The sequence below is a fragment of the Gigantopelta aegis genome, chromosome 10, assembly GCF_016097555.1.
Source record: "Gigantopelta aegis isolate Gae_Host chromosome 10, Gae_host_genome, whole genome shotgun sequence".
Lineage (NCBI taxonomy): Eukaryota > Metazoa > Mollusca > Gastropoda > Neomphalida > Peltospiridae > Gigantopelta > Gigantopelta aegis.
In genome coordinates this window covers 39,448,378-39,470,292 of record NC_054708.1, presented here as the reverse complement: position 1 = coordinate 39,470,292, position 21,915 = coordinate 39,448,378, and the positions used below count along the sequence as shown (strand labels likewise).

The 21,915-nt window shown below is 36.2% G+C and overlaps 1 protein-coding gene across 1 annotated transcript in view; it reads right to left on the bottom strand.

The window, feature by feature from the left end:
- The window catches only part of LOC121383621, a 36,391-nt gene extending 14,716 nt beyond the window's left edge, over positions 1 to 21,675 (bottom strand). The window contains exons 1-10 of the mRNA XM_041513714.1: positions 21,630 to 21,675; positions 21,147 to 21,194; positions 19,300 to 19,407; positions 16,644 to 16,700; positions 10,080 to 10,184; positions 9,372 to 9,500; positions 8,799 to 8,825; positions 2,960 to 3,064; positions 2,562 to 2,588; positions 462 to 578 (exon numbers count right to left, since the gene is read on the bottom strand). Coding sequence (XP_041369648.1) covers positions 462 to 578; positions 2,562 to 2,588; positions 2,960 to 3,064; positions 8,799 to 8,825; positions 9,372 to 9,500; positions 10,080 to 10,184; positions 16,644 to 16,700; positions 19,300 to 19,407; positions 21,147 to 21,194; positions 21,630 to 21,675 — 769 coding nt within the window. The remainder of the gene's footprint in view (positions 1 to 461; positions 579 to 2,561; positions 2,589 to 2,959; positions 3,065 to 8,798; positions 8,826 to 9,371; positions 9,501 to 10,079; positions 10,185 to 16,643; positions 16,701 to 19,299; positions 19,408 to 21,146; positions 21,195 to 21,629) is intronic.
- Between the last annotated feature and the right edge of the window lie 240 nt (positions 21,676 to 21,915).

Below are 21,915 nucleotides of genomic sequence, written 5' to 3'. Positions count from 1 at the left end.
ATGCTTGGATCGTCTGCACATCTTAGAACAACCACAAACAGGCTGAATACTCAGTTCTAAGTGACATATTCCAAGTAGAAACATCTACTACGGTGAACATCCAGGAGTATCATGCAATGATTTCAGGGGACGTTTAAGTACAATCATGCTTATTTTATTAAAGCAACTTTCTATCAGTCTACATGGTGCGTGCCTGTGTGTGTGCGTGTGCGTGTACTTGTACGTGAACGTGTGTGGTGTGTACCAAGGGCCTGGGGTACACACGTGACGTGTATATGTCTGGTGTGTACCAAGGGCCTAGGATGTATGCGTGAGGTGTACATGTGTGGTGCTTGCCAATGACTTGGGATACACGTGTGACGTGTACATGTGTGGTGTGTACCAAGGGTCTGGGATATACACGTGACTTCTAGTTCCCGCCCTCCCCTCACTCTAGACTTGTACAGACCAGTGTTACTTACTACAAAATCCGCACCATACAGGGCAGTTCCATCTCGCCCAGGCGTAGAACTCGCCACAGCACTGTGTTTTCTTGTCTGTGTACCCTTGACAGGCTGAACTACGATCAACACATGCAACTGAAAATAGTGACATTAAACAATATGTTAATTGTTTATTTCTGACCTTTATCAATAATAAGACGGCCTATTGGACAGATAATACGACGTTACCACCTTGATACATATATAGATTAAATTACAATTCACGATCCAAGTGAGAATCAGGAGCGGCTTCATGATATATCTACGGTGGAGGACTAACGTCAAAAAAGGGCTGCTGTAGTACTCACAAGTATACTAGTAGAGCTGTCAGACCTGTTATGGAATACGGATCATCAGCCTGGCAACTGCTGCAAAGACAAACTCCAACAGACTGACAAAGATACAGAACACAGGAATGCGCCTTATAACAGGTGGCATGAAAACCACTCCAATCAGTGCACTGGAACAAACAACAGGACTGCTGCCACTAGACACACGAAGAGAGGAGAAACTCTTAATCACGGCCGGGAAACTAAAGAGGCTTCCATCTCACCCAGCACATCAACAACTCCAAGAGCGAACAAAAAAAAACGTTTAGAACGAAGCACCATAAACCATCTTGCCAGACAGCTTGGACACACATGCTCTAATATCCTACCAAGGACACCTGAAGAACGGGAACCCTTGATAGATGTAGAGGATTGGACAACATCATTAAAGGGACATTCCCGAGTTTGCTGCATTGTAAGATGTTTCCGACTAATAAAATATTTCTACGATTAAACTTTCATATTAAATATATTTTCTTGTTTAGAATATCTGGTCGTCTTAATATTTGTAAGACGCCCAAACTGGATTTTGTCTTCAAATATTTTTTAGGAAATAAAATGAAAATTAACCTAGTACAAATATTACAACGATCAAACACACGTTTAATATACAGCCACTAATATTCTAAAGAAGAAAATATATTTAATATGTAAGTATAATCGTAGAAATATTTTATTAGTCCATAACATCTTAAAACATTGCAGCAAACTCAGGAATGTCCCTTTAAAAGAAATAACCATTGTAGAGGATGTTCCAGGAATCACCAGGAAGGGAGAACAGTCAGATGCCATCCTAAAGTCTCTCACACTGGAAATGCTTCAAGACAAGTACAACACCTCACAGTGGACCCATGTCTACACAGATGGCTCAGCTGAAGAGGCAGTAAAGAATGCTGGTAGTGGTGTCCATAAGATTTTCTGATGGACGAGTAACTTCAGGATCATACCCAGCAGGAAAACAGGCAACAAACTTCAGAGCAGAAACAAATGCCCTTCTTCAAGCCACTAGAATCATCAATTTGGAGAATTTACTTCCATCACATGTTGTGTTCCTGACAGCTTGCAAATCTCTCATTCAGAGCATACAGTCACCTGAAGACAACCTAGTAATAACAGTTCAACAGGGACTGGCTGACCTTTCTCTACACATGCAAGTTGTAGTCCATTGGGTTCCAGCACATTATGTTATTGCAGGGAATGAACATGCTAACAGGCTGGCAAAGGATGGAAGCACAATGGAACAGCCAAATCATCCAATCTCTTTTAGAGAAACAAAAAACATAATTAAGAGAAAGTTCCGATGCACCCACGCTACAACCATCTGGAGAGATACCAAGAGACAACGATTATCAGGCTAAGAACCGGTCACTGCCATCTCAGATCCCATATGTACTGCCTGAAACAGGCAGACATTGGTGAATGTCCATGTCAAACAGGACCACAGTCCCCAGAGCACATCCTGCAATTGTGCCCCCCTCTACAATGAAGCCAGGATAAAGTACTGGCCGAACGAAGCAACACTGGCTGTCAAGCTTTGGGGTTTCAAAGAAGACTTGACAGAGACAGCGTTTTTTATCACCACAACCGGACTCCAAATCTAAAGCATGATCAACTCTAACTTGAACGCAGAAGAAGAAGAAGAAACACGTCCGTCCGTATTTCTTCGCACGGAGGTACACAAACCTTTACAGCCATTTTGCCAAGAATACAACTATTTTCGAATGCATTTAAAATACTGAAAGTTACTTACTTTGAGTTGTCGGTTCAGTCGTTGTAACTGAAAAAACAAAACAATATAAATGAATGAATGAATGTTTATCGTTACAACAGCATGAAAAATACATTGGCTATTAGGTGTCAAACTATACAAGGTAAATGAAAATATGATGTTAATAAATACAATAACTCTCTCTCTCTCTCTCTCTCTCTCTCTCTCTCTCTCTCTCTCTCTCTCTCTCTCTCTCTCTCTCTCTCTCTCTCTCTCTCTCTCTCATGACTTTCTTCCTCCCTCTCCCTACCTCTATTACTCTTTCACACAAACACACGCGCGCGCATGTATGTATGTGTATGCATATACGTGCATGTGTATGTGCGTGTGCGTGTGTGTGTGGACACAAAATGGTGGAGGATTACAAAAGGCCATCATACCACATCGACCGCAGTAACCGGAACACCAGTGGTTAGCCCAAGCTGAATGTTTCACGCAGACGTCACGTCCAAAGTGTGCACACCGGTCTGTGTAATCCTTGCATTCTAAAACACAAAATCAGTATTAGTCTTCGAACCACGTAAGGTTCAAACATGATGTCGTGGGCAGGAAACCCACTGGCCGAACTTGCACGCCTAAACATGTGCTAATAAGTTGCTGAATGAGTTACAAAATAGCTGATTTTACTATCGAATTAGCAGCAAGGTAGCTCTTAAGTCCTTCACTCAGGGTGAGACTTGAGCCATATCGTACATAGTGCCAAAACGGTCAACTTCAAAAAGACGATTAAACGGTCGTTAAGTACCGTTTCCAAACTGCCCACGGTTCCATAACTCACACGCCATGAACCTTTGGTGATTATTTTGGAGTTTACTCATAACATTAAACGTACAAGTTGGTGACTAGTACAATCGCTAAAATAACAAATCCGACATCTCGAAACACAGAGGGAAGCAGTTTCGGATAGCCGTGCTGTTTTTGTTTCTTGTAGTGTTTGTTCTAGTCACTAACAGGCACTTTTAATAAGACCCAGATGAACTGCCAACAATCAGTGTAACGATATATGGCGTCAGGAAAGCTTGTATAGCAGAGAACAGGTGTTGGGTGATTGGTAGCATTAGAAAGGACACTTTATAGCACCAAGTAAGTCCTAGACTTAGGTTCACAAATATAAAGAGGATTTCCTTGAAAGGAAGTAAGGAATGTTTTATTTAACGACGTACTAACACGTTTTAATATAGCTCTATGGAGGACCACACAAATAATAAGAGAGGAAACCTGCTGCCACCATGCAATGGATTATTCTTTACGAGTAGCAGCAAGGAATCTTTTATATGCAGAATATTTAAAACTACTGCACCCCTTAAGCAATAATACGTGTTAAAGGAAAGCTTAAGCAAGGCTTTTGGACTGGTATGCATATTCAAAGATATATAATGCACATTATTGCTTAATATCAACAAGTATAGTAATATATTTAATTAATAAAACGGTTAAATGTGACGGTTATTAGATATAACGGGTGCAGCCATTTTGTTCCATTCCAGTGAATACGCCCTCCTGCGAGCTGGTGGTTACGTAATACTTAACACGTAACGTCAGGAATGAATCTTAGAACTAGAGAAACCAAATCTACCTGATTTTTGGGGGATGATAAAATAGTCATGCATTGCAATGTTCTGTAATAAAATACATCCCAGTAAGCCAGCAATAAGTATATATTATTTTTCAATATAAAATAAAACACCATTGTCAAAGTGGCTACATAACAAGTCGAAATAATTATACCATGTTTTCTCCATGCATTAACCTACACGTACGTACGGAAATGAGTGTTTTCTTAGCTAATTGGTATATGCTGTTAGTTGCCTCTCCCTGTGATTCCTGATTGGCAGGTGTGCATTTGGCATTGTGTAATATTACCTGTCGCCCCTAAAATGGCAGTGGGCATAGTTTATTACTGTAAATAGTTCTGTAAAGCTATTGATTAAGTAGATTTTCCCATCTAAAACCACAGAACTAACCAATTACGTAATCCCAAAGAAAAGAAAATTATCACTTGGGTACCGTGGGTTGTCGTTTTTGCTCCAACGTAGCATACCAAGAGGCCTAATAGTGTACATTTTTCCTTTGGATTATTTAACAGAGAAAAATATTATAACCCCATTTTGTTCGTTAATGCAATTTGAACTATATTTAGTTAAATAGTTTATTATATTATCACGTCATTTATGTTGTTTTACAGGTTGATCACAGATTCACAGAGAAGCGCCTTGTCGAAAGTTACTCTTTTTGTTTACGCTGTGCATACAGGAGTTGGTCAGCAGCTGACGTCAGTTCGCCCCAAGCTAGCTGTACCGGACGCCTCGAAAAGAAAAGAAAATGACTGCCCCCAGTTAGTAGGAATAATCACGTTTTTTTATTAACACTAAAATTGGTCGTTTTTCATTTGTTAAAGTGTCAATATGTGTTGGTGGTCCGGGTACGCATGTTTCCAACACATAAGGCTCATGTTTTAGTTTAATCTCCCTTTAAACTACTCAACTAGGAATGTTAAAAGTGTGTACAATAATACATGTTAAACTACTCACCTAGGAATGTTAAGTATGTACAATAATATGTGTTAAACTACACACCTAGGAATGTTAAGTATGTACAATAATACATGTTAAACTACTCACCTAGGAATGTTAAGTATGTACAATAATATGTGTTAAACTACACACCTAGGAATGTTAAGTATGTACAATAATACATGTTAAACTACTCACCTAGGAATGTTAAGTATGTACAATAATATGTGTTAAACTACTCACCTAGGAATGTTAAGTATGTACAATAATATGTGTTAAACTACTCACCTAGGAATGTTAAGTATGTACAATAATACATGTTAAACTACTCACCTAGGAATGTTAAGTATGTACAATAATATGTGTTAAACTACTCACCTAGGAATCTTAAGTGTGTACAATAATACATGTTAAACTACTCACCTGGTAATGTTAAAAGTGTATAATATGTGTTAAACTACTCAACTAGGAATGTTAAAAGTGTGTACAATAATACATGTTAAACTACTCACCTAGGAATGTTAAAAGTGTATAATATGTGTTAAACTACTCAACTAGGAATGTTAAAAGTGTGTACAATAATACATGTTAAACTACTCACCTAGGAATGTTAAGTATGTACAATATTATGTGTTAAACTACTCAACTAGGAATGTTAAGTGTGTACAATAATATGTGTAAAACTACTCACCTAGGAATCTTAAAAGTATGTACAATAATATGCGTTAAACTACTGATCTAGGAATGTTAGTGTGTACATAGACAAAACTACATCGGGGTTTCCTGCAGGAAATACACGAGTGGAATACAGAAATCAGAAAACCACATACATGTAGTTTTTTATTTATTGCATACCCTAAATTTGAATTTTATTTCCAAATAATAGTTTAAAACGTGTAACACTGCTAGCTAATAACGGGGATTTACCAATTTACGCAACTAGGTCAGCTGTGTTACTACGTGGACCGATGAACCACGAATTATTACACATAGGAATATAGCTCTGTTTAAACAATAAACTGAAATAAGAAAGACTAAGTGAAAAGTTACCTATAATTTCAATGATATTGTTTGAAATGCCTTTTAAAGACTATGTAATAGCTAAAATTCACGAAAAATGTAATATTTAATTTGTTCGTAATACGTCACAAAACCTTCAGCGCGCCAATTTTATCAACGAAGAAAAAATGTCAAGAATAATTGTTCACTCAATGTCTGTGTGTCATCGGTGTGTTTTCTTTTATTGATGTTCACTGAATTATTCGTTGCTGAAAAGTTGAAGTTCATATTAAATGTGTCTCCATAAATCATCGCTCCACCGAATAATCGGTTGTTAGTTCATCCAATTTTTCTACGTGAGGAGACGGTGCGTGCAAGTCATTGTTGCTAAATTCGACGAAAGTCACTTTTCGCACCCTTGTTTTGGCTTCCTACACAATAAATATAACATATCTTACCGTAATTTCACTAGAAATCCATATTTCGTAAAAGGTACAATTTTTTAATCACAAGATTTTGTTCAAACACATCCAGATGCATTAGTAATGTTAAAAATATTCAATAGCAATTTTGCATTGGAATTTTTTCAATATTCTTTATGGTTATTGTAAGGAGATGCAAAGTGACGTCATTGGAATACTGACATCATTTAAATTCAAAATTAGATATATTATCAATGCTTCGCCATATTAAAATAAAAACTAGTCTACTAACCTTGACCCCAGTGAAATTCCTATAACAAGCAGACAACGCTGTTTACAGGTCAGTATTTTTTTCTTTTTTTTTATAATCCTGGACAAAATATTAATTTTAAGTTTTAAGAGATGAAAGAAATAAAAAGTACCTTTTGTCAAATATATCATATCACAAAATTAATGTTGGATATGTTTTATTTATTGTGTAGGCCTACGTAGCCAAAACAAGGGTCCAAAAAGTGACTGTCGTCGACCTTAATCGTGGATTAAAAGCTCGTTGGTGAGTAGTGTTCCCGTCTCCAGTTTTGGTATCGCGCTCTCGTCTGTTTTCAGTTCAAATGTTCCACGAAATAGCATTTTAAACATGCATACCAGTTAACTGCTTTAATAGGCAATTCAAACCAAGCACCAACTGTGTTTACATATCGCTAAGGGCATTCCCGGTAACCATGTGCTATAAACAGTAGCGTTGAATACGGCATAGTTCCGGCAGTTGAGTTGAATACGGAAAAGTGTATTTCATTTTTGTATTCAGGACTGTATTTATATAGTAAGATTTAATGGGTATGTAATAAAATAATACATGTTAAACTACTCACCTGGTAATGTTAAAAGTGTATATTATGTGTTAAACTACTCAACTAGGAATATTAAGTGTGTACAATAATACATGTTAAACTACTCACCTGGTAATGTTAAAAGTGTATATTATACGTTAAACCACTCATTTATGAATGTTAAGTGTGTACAATAACATGTATAAAACTATTCAACTGTATAATAATATGAGTTAAACTACTCACCTAGGAATATTAAAAGTGTGTACAATAATACTGTTAAACTATTCACCTGGTAATGTTAAAAGTGTATAATAATATGTGTTAAACTACTCACCTAGGAATGTTAAAAGTGTGTAATAAAAAGACGTAACATACATTATGACGATAAAGAATCTGCCATTATTATACCTCAGCACCAGACGAATTCCAAAAGATGTGATGGTAAAGTCGCACTATGACTCGCGGCTGTCACGTGAAAGAACCGTTCTACAGCTAAGTGCACACACGTGTGTGCATGAAATCAATTAGTTTGTTTAAGGAACAATAAGTATCTTACAGACATACCGCTCAAATACACAATATCACAAATATACATACTGAATAAAACAATGATAATAATATTAACAGAATACATTTTTATTTAACGACGCACTCGGTTATAATATGGTTAAGAACCACGCAAATAGCGAAAGAGGGAACCCACTGCTAGCACGCCATGCATGGGTTATTATTTTTTACTATTAGCATACCACAGCCTTTGTTACACAACTTGGGAAGCACTGGCTGGAAGGAGAAATGACCCAATTGTCCCGACTTGGAGGATCAATCGTAGACCAATGACGCACGAGGCCACCGCTTCACCACTGGGATACGTCCCGCCATCACGGCGTCGGAAGTTACTATTATATCAATTCGCATTTTAACCAGATGAGCATACATAAAGAGTCGGGGTGAACCAGTATCCTCCTGCAAATCACCCGACACTTATCCCATACACCGATACTTGCTAAGATGCAAGTCTAGTTAACATCACTAATTTGAAGAACGGATTTCCCCTCAAGACGTCTTATGGTTTCTTGATTTCCAGATTAATCTGTTGATGCGAATAAGACTTTCCGATCGCCGAATATTTACAAATGTCGATGGTTTAGCAGACATTGGCATCTCGACTGTAGATGACCAGATAAGACTGTCTGAGACAGCAGAGTTGACCAAAAAAAAACCCCAGAAAATTAGTTGTCTGTCTGCCAGATATAATTTGCCTTTCGCTCTTCTCTGTTTTATACACAATGCTATACATGCAAACTACATAACCATTGGCACCATTTGGAGTCTTACACAACACTTCTACTCTACGCATTACAATCACAACTGTTCATATGAGACTATCAATGTGTATATAGGTTTCCAAATTACGATGACTAATTAATTTGAATATTAAGAACTACATACCTCGTGGCGGTTTCTTGGGTGTTTGCCCTGAAATCGAGATAAACCAATCAGCCATGCATTTTGTATTCAAGAATATTTATAGCTCTTTATTTAGACCAGACACTTTCTCTTTCAGCTACTTTAGATCACTCCTTTCTACAAAACATTGTCTGTATAACACTGAGCCGAATATTATGAAGATGCTTTCTTCCCCTGGAGTATCATCTCTCATGGACAACGAAAACTAAGTAAAAATAAATTATAGGGCTTTCTTTGTCTTGCCGTGTCTGGTTGTTTATCATTAAAAAAAAATCAAAAAAACATTTTGTTCCCAGATGCTTTATAATATAATAATAACAATATCATTTCTAAGTAATCACCAAAAACAAACAAAACAAAAATCTGACTTGGAATAACAAGCAAGATAATATAACTGTTTACTCTCTTATTAGACATAATGGATGTGGGGCTTTCTTTATGGTACCATTCCGCAAAATCAACCAGTCCACAGTTTGAGTTCATATGAAATATCACATCCTACATTGACTATTCTATCACCACACCATACAAGGTGAGTGCTGTGCGGTATCTCACCTGGACAGAGCCCACAGAATCGTCTGCAGTGTTTGTGTCGGAAGATCCGGAGTCGGGGCGCCCAGCAGAGGTCGCTATCCAGCCTGTCACAGTTAGGGTCGTCGTCTTCACACACTTCCGGCTCGGGAACTGCACACATATTAAAACAAACGAACAGTCCACGGGCAGAACGAGCAAGTCACATTTTGGTGGAGTTTTTCACTATCCTAATCTGCTGACAGCATGAGTGCATTGTGCATTTGTGAAACAGATTAAATTGTTATGTTCCACTCGGGCGCGTGTTCAGAAGTGTGTGTATGTGTGTGTGTGTGGGGAGGGAAATTCAAAGATCGAAACTCCCCAGTACCAAGCGAATTTGCAGTGACGTAGCGAGGGGTGGGCACGGGGGCAATGTCCCCTCTTAATTAAACTTCTGGTGGGTTTTTCTTTTACCGTATTAAATTTTATAAAATCATACATACATACATACATACATAGTGGGGTTGCCCCATCCCCTCCAATAGTGGGTTGCCCCATCCCCTCCAATAGTGGGTTGGCACCTCACACTATAAAATATGCATTTTGTCTGCATACTATATATTCCCCAAAGTAGGTGTCATATTTTGTTTCTTTGGTGCTGTATTTTGTTGTTGCTTTTTTTCAATAGTTTTAAGTGTTTAAAATATGTACACATGTATATAATATCACTAAGACACATGGAGTACTCACGCACGCAGAATTTACAATATTTCTGACACCGATAGCGGGCCCAAGACTCGAATGGACCACTGCAACTGTCATACACTATACAGTCGGGTATACGATCCGAACAGTCTGTTAGAAAGAGAAAACACACACAGCATGTGAACACGATTTCGGTATACCTAGGGCATAGACTTGTATTAGAGGAACAATCATTCTCAATTTGTAACTCAAATATTACACTGGATTATTCTACATCTTGGTAATAAAACTTGTAAAACGTTTCAAAGGAAATGCATAATATCGACAAAATATAAGTATATTGTAATTTTAAAAATGAGAAAATATTATATTAGCCGAAACATTAAAGTTCGATGGCTAAACACTAAACCTTTAAAACAAAGCATGATTATGTTACTGATGACCACACCACGCTAGTAACGGTGGGGAGGAGACTTAAGTCTACTCAAAATAAAACGTTTTTCCAAGGTATGAGTGATGTTGACACCCAATAGCTGATACCATTTCGTACTGGGAAGAGGTTAAATATTCATTCATTCATTTGGGTGGGTCGGTTATGTATATACATTAGCTTTTTAACTTGTGCGCCAGTGTGTCATATTGATGTAGTAGTGTTGGTATAAAGTGCTCCTACTGGCAGTAGCTAGTGGGTATTACCCTATTAGCTCAGTTGGTAAAGCTCTGGACTCTTGCACTGAGAGTCCGTGGTTCGAATCCCTTCAGTGGAGGTTATTTTTCTGTTACATTTGGAGCCGACGTAGGGACAACTACAGTTTTCAGAGGATCAACGGAACATTCAAAGTTGGATCTATGTCAGTTCATCATCTCCACTAAAGTGGAAGTGATTGTTTAAATTAGTTGGTGACATTAACATTTAAATTGTGATTGTGTAAAATAGTTTCACTGGGCTCAGTCTTCGTTATCTGAAGGTAGTTTTTTTTTATTATTATTATTATTATTTTGTTGTTCTCCACACACACAGAGATAGAGAGAGAGAGAGAGAGAGAGAGAGAGAGAGAGAGAGAGAGAGAGAGAGAGAGAGAGAGAGAGAGAGAGAGAGACATATACATATGCATATACAAATGTGTGTGTGTGTGTGTGTGTGTGTGTATATATATATATATATATATATTACAGATGTAAGGTATAAAATGTGTTTTTGTTTTGTGTTTTCCTGTTGTATATTTTTGGGGGTTATTTTTCTTTTTGTTTTGTACTTGGGTTTGTTTTGGGGTTTTTTAAAGTAGTGTTCCGGAACAATTGATTATCAAGTGAGCTGGTTGATTATTTATGTAAAAGTGACTATTGTATTTTTTTAATGTGATTTTTTATTTTCGATATTTTAAATAATTGCTTTATTATACATATACATGTAGTGAAACATTAGTTGGGATTTTGTTTTTCATTGTTTTGTTTGTTGCAATGCATGTAGTTTAAAAATAAATTAATAATAATAATAACAATAAAAAAATGTTTGTTTTTTTTTAATTTTAGTGTTTGAAGTTGGAAATGTGTGTTTGAGTTTGTTAGATGTTGAATTGGGTTTGTTTTGCTTTTTTGTTTTCCCCTTGCTTATTTATTTGTTTTCGTCCATTACTTGTTTCTATTTTCCATCAATTACTTGCTTGGTTGTTTATTTGTTTTCGTCCATTACTTGTTTCTATTTTCCGTCAATTACTTGCTTGGTTGTTTATTTGTTTTTGTCCATTACTTGTTTCTATTTTCCGTCAATTACTTGCTAGGTTGTTTATTTCTTTCATCAATTGTATTCTATTTCGTTTGTTATAACTATAGTTGTTTCTGTTTTATCTTTGGTCACTGCATAAACACCATATTACTTGACATACATGTATTCGTATACTTATATATATATATATCTACTCGTATCCATGGTATTGCTTTAGTGTGTATGTAGCTTGGATGAAACGTTAAACATGGCTGATAGTTTACTGAAGGTTTATATAGGAAAGTGTATTGAAGCTACAATTGCAATTTTATTTTTTCTAGTGACGTGTAACCATAAATTATGCGTTGGTGTTGTTGAATGTATGTATGCTGATTAACAATGCAGATTGTTTTCATTTGAACAGGATTCCTGGAAAGAAAACATCAGTGTGCACACTGTAAATAATTTGTAATAATACTTACTTTTGATTAATATTGTAATTTGTTGTGGGGGTTTTCCGATATCTACAGATTTAAAAAATTTATTTATGGTTTGCACTTTGTACTTGCAAACTTTGTATTTGTGTACATAGAATCATGGCTTGAGCATTAACTGAAGAAGAAAGGAAAGATTTAGCGGAGACATTTTAACGGTTACGTGTTCGCCCAGAGGTGAATACACCCGATTCGTTTAGATGCTGGATGGCATCATATTTGTGAGGAGGAGGGATTGGTTAGACCTAAGTTTGAGGGGAATGGCAATTCTTGTACTTTAGGTTTTCTTCAAGTTCCTCGTTTGTCTTTATTCTATGGAGATGTATCTTCTGCAGGTAAAGGGGACACACTTTATGATCAATGGGAATATGAAGTTTCTTGTTTGTTACAAGAGGGTATATATTCTCAGTCTGCAATTAGTCAAGCTGTTAGGCGATCACTTATGGGTGAGGCTGTAAGAATAGTTATTAGGTTAGGTGCTGATGCTGATCTTAGAGTTATTTTCAGAAAGTTTCAGGGTGCTTATAGTACAGTCGAACCATCGGAAAGTCTTCCAGCTCAGTTTTACAGTTCCAGACATGGAAAAAATGAAGATGTTTCTTCTTGGGGGTGTAGAATTGAGGATCTTCTTACAAAAGCTGTCAGGCAAGGAGATGTTCATCATTCAGATACTAATGAGATGTTTCGATCCGTTTTCTGGAGGGGACTACGAAAAGAACTTCATGATATTTCTGGTCACAAGTATGGTAGCATTGGTGATTTTGATGAATTGAGATTCATGGAAATTGATCAAATGCAACAATCTGGAAAGCAAAGATAAAAAAACCCACATCCTGTAAAACAAGCATCAGTAAGTACAGAGACATCTAAAATGCAACAGATCAAAGATATGATCAGATCACTTTCTTCTGAAATATCAGACCTGAAGAGGAAGCAGGAACAGTCTTGTTTTGCTGCACAGCATCAAACATTATTTAGAGATAATCGTCAACCTTTCATGTCAAACTCCAGGACATCCTCTGCATCTGCTGGTCGAACTATGCCCAACCAAGATTATACTCAAAGAGGACAAGGTAGAGGTAACAGTCTGGAAAGTGAAGATTACGTACCAACATGTTATCGATGTGGTCAGCTTGGACACATTGCTGTTGGATGTGGAATTCGTTTAGATCATAGACGGCGTGATTTAAACTTGAATCAGAACATGGGAAGAGGTCGTCCATAGGTGTTTGTCACAAAAGATATCATGATACAACTGATGATGTCCCAAGTGGTTTGATGGGTTCATCTAATGAAGTAGAAATTGTTGTTGAAGGTGTTGTTTGTCGTGCTTGATACAGGGTCTACAGTGTCAACTTTGAGTGAATCATTTTGCAGAAGCATTTTCCAGAAGTTTCTCTTCAACCATTAGCTCATATTCTGGATATTGAATGTGCTGATGGGTTGTCTTTGCCTTATTTAGGTTATGTTGGTGTTGATATTTCTGTGAAAATAGTTTTTGGAATAGACTCAAACTACTCTTTGATGTTAGTATTTCCGCACAGTCAGTATGCTGACAAGATTCCTATTATCTTGGGTACTAATATACTTTCTTCTTCTTTTTTGCAGGATTGCAGGAAAAAACATTGTTAAAGACTTTTGCAGAATGTCGATATGCATTGTTAAAGCTTATTTTGATAAGGAGGTAGACTATACTGCTAGTTGTGCCATGTTACAGCAAACCAAAGATGCAGCAATACCAAATGATATTGACATTGTTCCTGGGTTGATTTCGTACAAATATCGAGATACTGGGAATATACAAGTTTGTTTATCAAATATCACTACTACAACTGTTGTTATGCCCCCTAGTACTGTTATTTGCGAGATTCAACCCGTAACAGTAGAAGATGCATCCTTAGTAGAAACTGTAGAGGGAGCAGATTCTATACTTAGCAGTATTGATTTGTCCTCTACTGATTTGGATTCAAGACAGTTGGAGAAAGGTGTTGAACTTATCAACAAGTATCGAGATATTTTCTCAAAGAATGATGAGGATATTGGTCTTGCTGATTTAGTGAAACATAAGATAGACCTGATTGATAAGATCCCATTCAAACAACGCCATCGTTGCATTCCACCATCAGTGCTCGATGAAGTGAAGACACATTTACAGCAGTTGTTGACAAGTGGAGTGATTAGAAAATCACACAGCCCATGGTCGTCGAATATTGTTTTATGCCGAAAGAGCAATAGAAAACTACGTGTGTTGATTTCCGCCAGTTAAATCAGAAGACGAAGAAAGATTCTTATGCTTTGCCCCGCATAGATGAGATTCTAGGTTTATTGTCTGGTTCTTCTTATGTTTCAGTATTAGATTTAAAAAGTAGCTATCATCAGGTGGAAGTTGAAGAAGATCACAAAGAAAGAATTGCATTTACAGTGGGTCCATTAGGTTTCTACGAGTTCAATCGCTTAGCTTGTGGTTTAACGAATGCTCCAGCAACTTTCCAGAGATTAATGGAACAGTGTTTGGGTGATCTTCATCTAAATATTTGTTTGATCTATCTGGATGATTTGATCATATTTACATCATCATATGAACAACATCTAGAAAGATTAGAAAGAATATTTGTTTGCATTCGACAATGTAAGATGAAGTTGGCACCACAGAAATGTGATTTCCTTAGGAATAAGGTGAAGTATGTTGGACACATAGTGAGAAGGGTATAGAGGCAGATCTAGAAAAGGGTATAGAGGCAGAACTTTTCGATTACGAATGCAACTCGATTACTGATGATAACTGGCCATGTTTCCATGTGAATGTATCTCATGAATACCAGTCATTAATGTCATATTACATTATTCATCAATTCATTAATAGTTTGTCGTCATTTGCAATGAAAAGTTGTTTTTGCGTTTTCATTGTGTTTCCGTATATAAGTACACTATTGTTTTTTTCTTCTATATATGGCTTAAAAGTAGATATAATTTCTGCAGTTGTTCTTTTTATTTAATTCTGATCTTTTTCTTTTTCTTTGCTTTACTGTGTCTTGTTCATTTCGTTTCAACCTTTTCCACTTCTTGCTCACAGAAAAATAATCCCTAACTACATAATTGATTAATATCTTAAAATATATATGCATCTACAAGCAGTCATATATGTGCATTGTGTGTGTGTGTGTGTGTGTGTGTGTGTGTGTGTGTGTGTGTGTGTGTGCATACATGTGTGTGTGGGGGGGGTCTGTGTGTGTGTGTGTGTATGTGTGTGTGTGTGCATACATGTGGGTGTGTGTGTGTGTGCATACATGTGTGTGTATACATGTGTGTGTGTGTGCATACATGTGTGTGTGTGTGTGTGTCAATACGTGTGTGTGTGTGTGCATACATGTGTGTGTGTGTGTGTGTGTGTGTGTGTGTGTGTGTGTGTGTGTGCATACATGTGGGTGTGTATGCATATGATATGATATATAATTATATGTATGTAAAATATTTTACTATTGATGTGCATATTATTATAAGTATTTTTATATTAATCATAAAGGTAAGTGAGCTCGGGGTTCTCAACACCAACACTGTCAAGAATCTCCGGGGACAATAATATATATATATATATATATATATATATATATATATAGACATAGATACAGACATACATACATACATACATACATCTATGTATTTTTATATTTTTGAATATCTCTATTGTATGTATGTCGCGTTTTTTTATTTAAACATATATATATTCAATGACGCACTGCCACAGGGGATATTAAAATCCTTTATTGCCTTCACAAATTTCCTCATGCCGTTACCGAGACTCGAACCTGTGGCACCCAATCGCCCGCAATTGTTGGGCCGGAACGCTACCAATCAGACCAACTACGTTCTACAAAAATAGAACGATCGTTAGTCGACCATATTCGTAGCGGTCCAACAACCACGCGGTTCTAAGGCCCCATGGCTTGGCAACGTTTGACTTACATGCAGATGTGGACAGACCTGGCACTGGCTATATATGTATTTTTATATTTTGGAATATCTCTATTGTATGTATGTTGGGTTTTGACTTAAACATACATATATTCAATGACGCACTGGCACAGGGAATATTAAAATCCTTTATTGCTTTCACAAATTTCCTCATGCCGTTACCGAGACCCGAACCTGTGGCACCCAATCGCCCGCAATTGTTGGGCTGGAACGCTACCAATCAGACCAATTACATCTATGTATGTATGTATATATGTATGTATATATGTATGTATGTATGTGTGTATGTATGTATGTATGTATGTACCTACCTACCTACCTACCTACCTACCTATCTATCTATATATAAACATTAGCAAAAACCATTGGCTCCAAAGAAATGAAGAGGACAATGATTTATAATGATGTATAATTGTCAGTAATTGCACGGTAACTCACTCGATTCGACACGTGGTGCAGGTGTCATTACTGGCGTGGTTGTTGGGACGCCTTGTCCTGTAAACAAACAAACAAAAAGGGAATTCAGTGTACATATATAAATAGATAATACTACGTGAGTAACCGTTTGATACCGTTTATCTCACAACGAATTATTCTAAAACGAGTTGGAAACGTTTTAAGACAACTTCACTAGTGACTTCATAGCATACGATGGTTTTACAACTTCACTAGTGACTTCATAGCATACGATGGTTTTACAACTTCACTAGTGACTTCATAGCATACGATGGTTTTACGATTTCATTGCGCTAAGATTGCTTTAAAAATCCATACATTTTTACATAATCTCAAAAACAGTTTAAAAATAAATTTAACCGCCTATTCCAACTAAAACCTATTTACGGTCCTTGTGCTTGTAGTTAACTTATGCGTCAGAGACACGTTAATTTAGGGGATAACTATGTTGTATTTGACCATTTGCGGACGTTAACACTGGTTTTACAGTCGCAAATTGAGTTTTACCGGCGACACATTAACTTTTACCGCACCCTCCCCTTTTGAATGTTTTCGGTTCCTAAATTCACAATGGTGGACTGTTTCACGCTTCACCGGACTAAATCTACCCCCTAAGGCAAACTTTAACATTGCATAATCTCTGATTTGTGTCGCGGACAGGTCACCAAGTAACCTTAGTGCTACCCCTCTCAGACTGATAGAAAGCTATGAGAACCTTTTCATTATCTGACCAACTATTCCAAAAAGCTACTTGTTCAAAATGGCTTATGTAATCTAACCAATCAACACGTTTTCCGTCAAATTTATCTGGCTCTCTTTCTTTTCTCTTAAGTGGATTTCTTACACACCTATAGTCATGTTTTTTAAATTAACATCTACACTCCTTAACCCTGATTCTACTCTTCCTTGTCTGAATATCTTAAATTTTTCCCCCTTTTTCAACCCCTACACAATGGGATTTGCGGCTGTTTTGTAACTTTTGGCCCAACCCTCTTGTGCTGATTCTTTATTTGTCTAATCAGAAGAGACCTGTTGTAAAACAAAATCACCAAAATTATTTCTTTTGAAAACAATTTGGCCAGACACGCCCAACCGGCTTTCATTGAGAACCATGCCTTCATTTCAATGTTGTGAAATGTTTACTATTTCACAACTGTCATCAAGTGTATTGTGTGTCTACTGTGTCCCTTTAGACGATTTATGGAATTCTTTGAAGTGATTGTTACATTGAAATCCATCGGCAATATTTACTATTGCGAAAAGCGAAAAAATTCATGTTCCATATTTGTAAAGTCGATGAAGCTTCGACGCAGTGTTGTGAGCATCATGTTAGCTCCCTCATCTATGTCAAGAGTGTGATCATGATTTGTAGTTTTGAAAAACGGACATTCAGACCACGGGAAAATATCGGGCTTGGCGGATTTTGTCAAACTTTATGTACCGGAGATATTCGAAACACCAGAGTTTATTCAGCAATTGTTATTTGAATTACATACAATAGCCCTGTGTTATTCTCACTTTGGATTTGTATTTGTTGGATTTAAGCCTATGTCGGACGTAGCGAGTTGCTCTGTGCTTTCGGGAGTCAACTCGATACGAATGTGTCCCGTTGCCGTAAACCACAGTGCAAAACTTTATCAAAATATGTTTAATAAAGGCCATGATTTCAACAGGAACAAAGCAGGTTTGAATGAATGGATGAATTAATTAATTAATGTTCAAAGACACTCCAGCATGAAAAATACATCGGCTATTGGGTGTCAAACTATGGTAAAGGCAAATCTAAAGTGATGATTAACATCAATATAAAAATTCAACAGTTAAATAAAAACAGTGTAAAGAACTGTGCAAAAGTACAAATATTACAGATAGGTAATATTAAAATTAAGATTAAAAGTCAGTATCTCGAAGAAATTGTAATAAAAGTTCTGGATGGAATCGAAAGGATTCCATCACAGTTCTTTGTCCAAAAAAGAGCAGGTTTGACGTATGTATTCTTACCCTCACCCTTATCCCAGTAATAAGAAAACAAAGCTAGTCCAAATAAAATCAGAGAAACGAAAGTGGTTCTTCAAAAAACAAAAAAACAAAACACACGAAAGAAAAAACTAACAAAAAAAGTAGGATCCAATTAGACTTTAAATTTAGAAAATCATCCAAACAATCTGACACCAAATTCAACAGGATGACTGGGTTGATTACCGGATGATTAATAAATGACCGAATAAAGAAATGGGGGGGGGGGGGGGGGCATGCCCCCCCCTCCTGTTTCTTACGTCAGTGGTATATGTTTTTGTTTAACAACACCACTAGATCATATTGATTATTTAAATATCGACTATTGGATGTCAAACATTTGGTAATTGTAACACGTAGTCATAAAGAGGAAACCTGCTACATTTTTCCTAATGCAGCGAGAGATCGTTTATATGCATTTTCCTAAGGAATACTACGGCCTTTGTCCAGTTGTGGTGCACTGGTTGGAACGAGAGAAAACCCAATCAGTTGAATGGATCCACCGAGATGGTTCGATCCTGCGATGTAAACACCTAAAGCGAGCACTCAACCGACTGAGTTAAATCTATTTACAAACATACACATGTACGTACGTACTCACATACATTTAACTTATATTTACCATTGCAAATGCCGCAGTATTTGGAACAGTATTCGTTCGACCAATTTTTGTAATCTTCACATGTCTCGTAACCGAAATCCGTGCAGTTTTCTATGGCATCCTTGCATTCTGTAAAATGTTACATATACTCAATAATTACTGAAAACTATATATGTTCCATAATTTCGATATATTGTTTGGAATTGAAACACAAAACATTACAACATAAAAGTAAAACTGTTTCTGAGAAACCCATTACAGACAAATCACTGTATAAATGATGACAAGGTACACCATAAACGTGGCCCGATGACCGCTTTATTCAGGCTAATATATACTCCTTTGTATACAGCAAGATGGATTGCATGTTTTATCGCTTGTAACATTAAACCATATAACGTTATTAGTCCCCTACCGGTCTGTCCTTCTGTACGTCTGTCTGTCCATCCGTTTATCCCACATATAGTTTTTCCGATGGGTTTTTTTTAGAATGCCTTGAGATATTGAGCTGAAATTTTGTGTATAACTTTATCATGTACTGTTACAGACCAGACTTGACGTTCATGGCGATATTTTGAATATAGGCGATACAAAAAGTTGTTGGGTCCGGTAGGGGATACATATTCCTTTGGCAGTTATCTCAGAATGCTTGTTTACCACAGCTATCACATAATTACACTAGCCACATGTGTCGCATAAACAGATTTTCCATAGCTTCCCTGTAACTTTATTTGTTAACACTGACACATTGTATTTTTTTTCATGCAATCACACACACACACACGCGCACGTACACGTACACGTACACGTACACACACACACACACACACACACACACACACACACACACACACACACATATAGATATATATATATAGATATAGCTATAGATATATATATATATATATAGATATAGATATAGATATAGATATATATAGATAGATATAGATATATTCAGATATTGTGAGAAGCATGCGCTTTACTGCCTACTTCTAAATTCTGTAAACTATGCATCCCCAGTTAAAAGGCGAATCAATATATAACTGTCCCCCCCCCATCCCAACCGTTGGTATCTATCAAAAGTAAGAATAAAAGAGTTTTATAACAATTAAAAGTTTGGAATTGTATCTGACGTTTAACTATATTTGAGATAAATGTCTATATAGCTTTTTCGGTCGGAACTACTTTGCCCTAGCAATAACCAGCAAAGGAAGGTTGACATTAAACACTACAACTATACTATGTTAAATAATAATAATAATAATAATAATAATAATAATAATAATAATAATAATAAGTAACCTTAATACAAACAAAATATTTAGTATTATAAAAGATATTATTTGAATAAGAAGTATTTTGTTTTGTTTTACAGATATTCCAGGCGACAAGGTAAGACCTACTACTTTGTAAAACAGTAAAATAGGGATATAAAACGGTTCATTTCATTTATTTGTCGTACTTTGTAGGATTGTTTTAAAATAACCGCTTTATTATGCATGGAATATGTGGCGTTCGTCTGGATAAAGTCGAATTTTTATAACAGTAATCAGATATTTTCTATTTATTGGTCACAACAGTCATATTACTTTATTCGTCAGCTATCTCATTTAGGAAATGACTTGCGTAATATATTTAAGTGAAAATAACAGTTTTCTAACAATTAAAAGTTTGGAGTTGTGTCTGACGTATAACTAATTTATATGTGTAAGCCCGTCAATGTTTGCCTAAATGAGTTAAGTTGTTGATGTTTACTCAAATATATTTAGAGTTCTCTCCATAATTATATATGTAATTACATAACAATTTACATATAGTATACGTGTAACTCAAACATCATTAGGTAGCAATAATTAAATTTGCATTACCTTTTGGTGTACTTTCTGTAACGTTAATAAACTTGTCATCGTCAGCATCTGGTAAAAAAAAAAAAACAATCTTATTATACATGTTATTATTTAATAATAAATAGATACTTTTAAATTGTGCGAGTGTATCCTAGTGTGTTTATTTAAACGGTGATCTTATCTAACTATACTCGAAAACAACAACAACAAAATGACTGGTTTGTGTAGAGTTTACAATGTTTAAGGGAACACTTGACAGTATGATACAAATTTAATTGAGTAATGTCTGTATAGCATTCAAAAATGTAATGTAGGACTGAAGGTCAATAATATAGGACTGAAGGTCAGTTACACTGTTAACTTTACACACAATTATTTTCGAGTCTGTTGTCATCAAAAAGCTATGCAAGACTGCGCCGCCAATAACATACTTGTGTTCTACCATGACACATTAAAAAACCAATGACTGTGAATATAGTGGACAGTTAAAGTAAGTTTTAAAACCTCTTATTTGCTCGTTTCTGGTTTCACTGTGGGTGAAGAGTCCCATCTTGCTCAGGATGGTCGCTCAATTCCCAATTAATTTGAGTTAAAACATCAACAGTTACTGGGTTAGTTCGAATAGAAAAAGGCGGGACAGGTAAACAATTACTGGGTTAGTTTAATTATGTATCACCTATGTATGTCTATATGTATGTATGTATGTATGTATGTATGTATGTACTGATGTATGAATATCTATATATTGTATGTATGTCGAGGTTGACTATTACATACATAAATATTAACG